This window comes from Apaloderma vittatum, unplaced genomic scaffold (genome assembly GCF_000703405.1).
Source record: "Apaloderma vittatum isolate BGI_N311 unplaced genomic scaffold, ASM70340v1 scaffold22449, whole genome shotgun sequence".
Classification (NCBI taxonomy): domain Eukaryota; kingdom Metazoa; phylum Chordata; class Aves; order Trogoniformes; family Trogonidae; genus Apaloderma; species Apaloderma vittatum.
The window spans coordinates 18,767-21,826 of record NW_009736117.1 but is presented as its reverse complement, the minus strand read 5'-3'; the positions used below and the strand labels follow the sequence as shown (position 1 = coordinate 21,826).

Genomic DNA, 3,060 nt, shown 5'->3' with positions numbered 1-3,060 from the left:
TTTCGAGGCGGGAGAAGCCGCGAGTTGTTGAAATCAGACCGAAAAGTGGGGGAAGGGAGGATTTAAAGCTATTGCTCTTCCTCCTGCCTGGCTGACTGCAGAGGGGCTTTGGCTGCAAGGCTCCAGTGAGGGTTTTCTCGAGGGGGCCTTTGTTCCGTGGGATGGGGCTGGAAGCTGCTGTGGGGTGCCCGACGTGTGCCCAGATGCTGCTGGAAGAGGTTTTTTCAGCATAGTTGAAGCGCGGTCTGCATTTTTCTGTGTTTCGGTCTGTTCAGCAACCACCCGTTTGCTCTGTGCATTGATGTTGTTCTGCTAATGGAAAATTATTCCTCCCCTTCCCCTGGTGTGTTCTTTGGAGAGAATGGCTTAGGTGCATGTCTGTGGGCTAGCTTTAGGAAAACAGTTGCTCTGGATGCTTCTACCAAGTCCCGACGCAGCTGCTGAATCCATGGCAGTGCAGTCTCCCTATGCCCCGTTTAAGCATTACCTTTCTTGGTTTTATTTTTCAGTGAAATGAAGCTGAAGGAAATTGATCGTACTGCCATGCAGGCATGGAGCCCTGCCCAGCAGCACCCCATTTACCTGGCCACAGGTGAGTTCCTGGGAAGCGTGTGCTAGCAAGCCTTGGGCTATGTGTGGTGGCTGCCGTGAAGTGGTCATAATTTAAGTTCGTAGGAGTTATTTTGTGTCCTGAAGGCTGGAGTGGGGTATGCACTGTGGAACCTGTTCTCCGATTGTGCTGTGCATGAAAACATATTTTGCATTCTGCAAGTGTCAGTAAGCATCCTCTTCTTTCTGCCAAGGTAAGGTGACAGCAATCGTAACCACTAGTTGGCTGTCCCATGCTGCTTATTTGTAACTTTGTTTCCTGTGCATTATCAGGGAGAGAAAGGCACTTGCCCAAAGCTTTTCCTCTTCATATTGGTTAAAAAAAACCCAAGGGGGAACCATGGGAGGAGAGTCATGTAGAACTACATGTAAATTACAGAAACTTGACCCCCATCTCAAGGTTCTTTTAGCAAGGATGATGTTTTTATGCCCCTTCTTTTGCTACTTTTGCAGTTGCTCTTTTGTGTATTATGGCTCCTCACTGCCAATAACACTTCTTTGCAGGCACATCAGCCCAGCAGCTGGATGCAACCTTCAGTACAAGTGCTTCTCTAGAAATATTTGAGTTGGACTTATCAGACCCTTCGCTGGATATGAAATCCTGTGCCACCTTCTCTTCCTCTCACAGGTAAGTAGTGGGGTTGTAAAGGAAAGTAATGGCTGTGGTACTTGTATGTGGCACATGCGGAAAAGCCACTTCGTGAGATTTATATGCAGTTGCTAAAGAAAGAAGCAGAAATTCAGCACTGAAGGATGAAGGCATGTGAATGCCAGTGATGTTGTGGGACAGTGAGTTGTTGTTGTGAACACAGTGAGCTTGGACTCGGTGAGTTGCAAGCATCTCATGCTCTGACATAAACCTAAAAAATCCGATGTTGGCTGGTAGGTTTTAATATGTATGCAGACTGTTTATCTTGAGGTGCCTCTGGGATTCTCTACAGAACAGGTAGAAATGCAATATTATAAAAATGCAGTTGCAGCTTTTCACATTGCCCCATTCTGCTTGCATTTAGGTGTTTCAGGGAGACTCCTGTAACATAACTAAACTGGGCCATATTGTGTGTTTAGTATCAGACCTCAGCCCACAATGGGGAAGCTGAGTTTCAAACTGTACAACTCCACTTATCCCTTAGTTCATTATCATGTACTTGTCCAAAGAAATATTGTTAGCATCAGAGTGTCCAATTTCCATCTTGGCAGCACTTGTAGCAGCTCTTTGGTGACTGGTCCTGGCTACTGGTTGTTGTGGGTGAGCTGAAATGGGATGTTTCTGTATGTAGAGAAGGAGATGAAAGTTTTCATTGCCGTTGGATTGGATCCATGATTTTTCGTACCAATTACAGTGTCAGCATAACCACTATGCTTTTGGGACCCAAAATGACGTGACTGGAGGTGCAGGCAGTTACAGCGTTTTGCTGGGATATTCAAGTGCGAAACTGACACTTATAGAGAATCAGTTGCTGTGTCCCCCACCTCTGACATGAGTAGAAATTAGCTGAGCTTGAATCTTAATTGTCTGTTCTAAAGCTGTAACTTCAAGGCCTACAGCGGTTTCCTAAAGTTCTTGACCAAATGCAATTTGCTGAATTCCTAGAAGTTAAGCATTGCCTTAACTTGGGGGGCGTTGAAATGGTGTGCATTTGCATGCAGTAAGGTTATGACCCTGCTTAGGGGTGCTCTCCTGGTTTGGGTAAGTAATGGTTGCAGTAACTTTTTCAGGAAAAAGCACAAAGTGCTGGCTTTGTGCCATGGCAGTTTTGTTGTAAAGATATGTGAGGCTGGCAGAGCAGTTGAGCTGGCAGGCAGCTCACAATCTTTGCCCTGTGGTTGACCATGTTCTAGTACATGGGCCTTGTGAGAAAGAGCTACAGTCTGTGTTTAATGGCCTGCACTATGGGTAAAGCTGATGTAACACATCCTACTGACCCGCTGAGAGCAGAGTGCATTTGATGAAGTCTTGTGAAGTGATGTTTGCTTACTGAATTTCACAAAACGCTCCTGATAGCCAGGATTCAGTACTTCTTTGAAAGTACTTCCCTCAACAGCAGGTTGACTGCGGAGAAAATTCATTACAAAGGAAGTGTCCCAGTTAGCAGTGTGTAAGTCAGGCTTTTTATTTTGGTTTGCAGCAAATGAAAACATCCAGGTGGTTAAACCCACAAAAGATAAATCCTGTGATAAGCTTTGTTAATTGTCCTCCAAGGAAAGTTTTGCATTGCTTTTATACAGCCATACTTTATCTTGGAAAGAGCAAAGGGCAAGAGGCAAGTAATTGGACAGTTAACTATGGTTTTTGTTCCTTGCTGTTTTCTGCCTTCATTTTGGACTTTTTAAGTCCTGTTGAATCTTGCTGGCAGTGTAATACTAGTGCCCAGACAACCCTGTTGGTCATTGTGTTTCTCATTACTTTGCATAGTTATATAAATGCAGAAAATGTAGTGCAGAAATATA

At 44.7% G+C, this 3,060-nt stretch overlaps 1 protein-coding gene across 1 annotated transcript in view; it reads left to right on the top strand.

The window, feature by feature from the left end:
- Positions 1 to 513: 513 nt before the first annotated feature.
- Positions 514 to 3,060, top strand: part of LOC104279541 (protein transport protein Sec31A-like) — a gene marked incomplete at its 3' end in the record, with an annotated part of 21,053 nt that continues 18,506 nt past the window's right edge. The window contains exons 1-2 of the mRNA XM_009876859.1: positions 514 to 592; positions 1,114 to 1,237. Coding sequence (XP_009875161.1) covers positions 514 to 592; positions 1,114 to 1,237 — 203 coding nt within the window. The remainder of the gene's footprint in view (positions 593 to 1,113; positions 1,238 to 3,060) is intronic.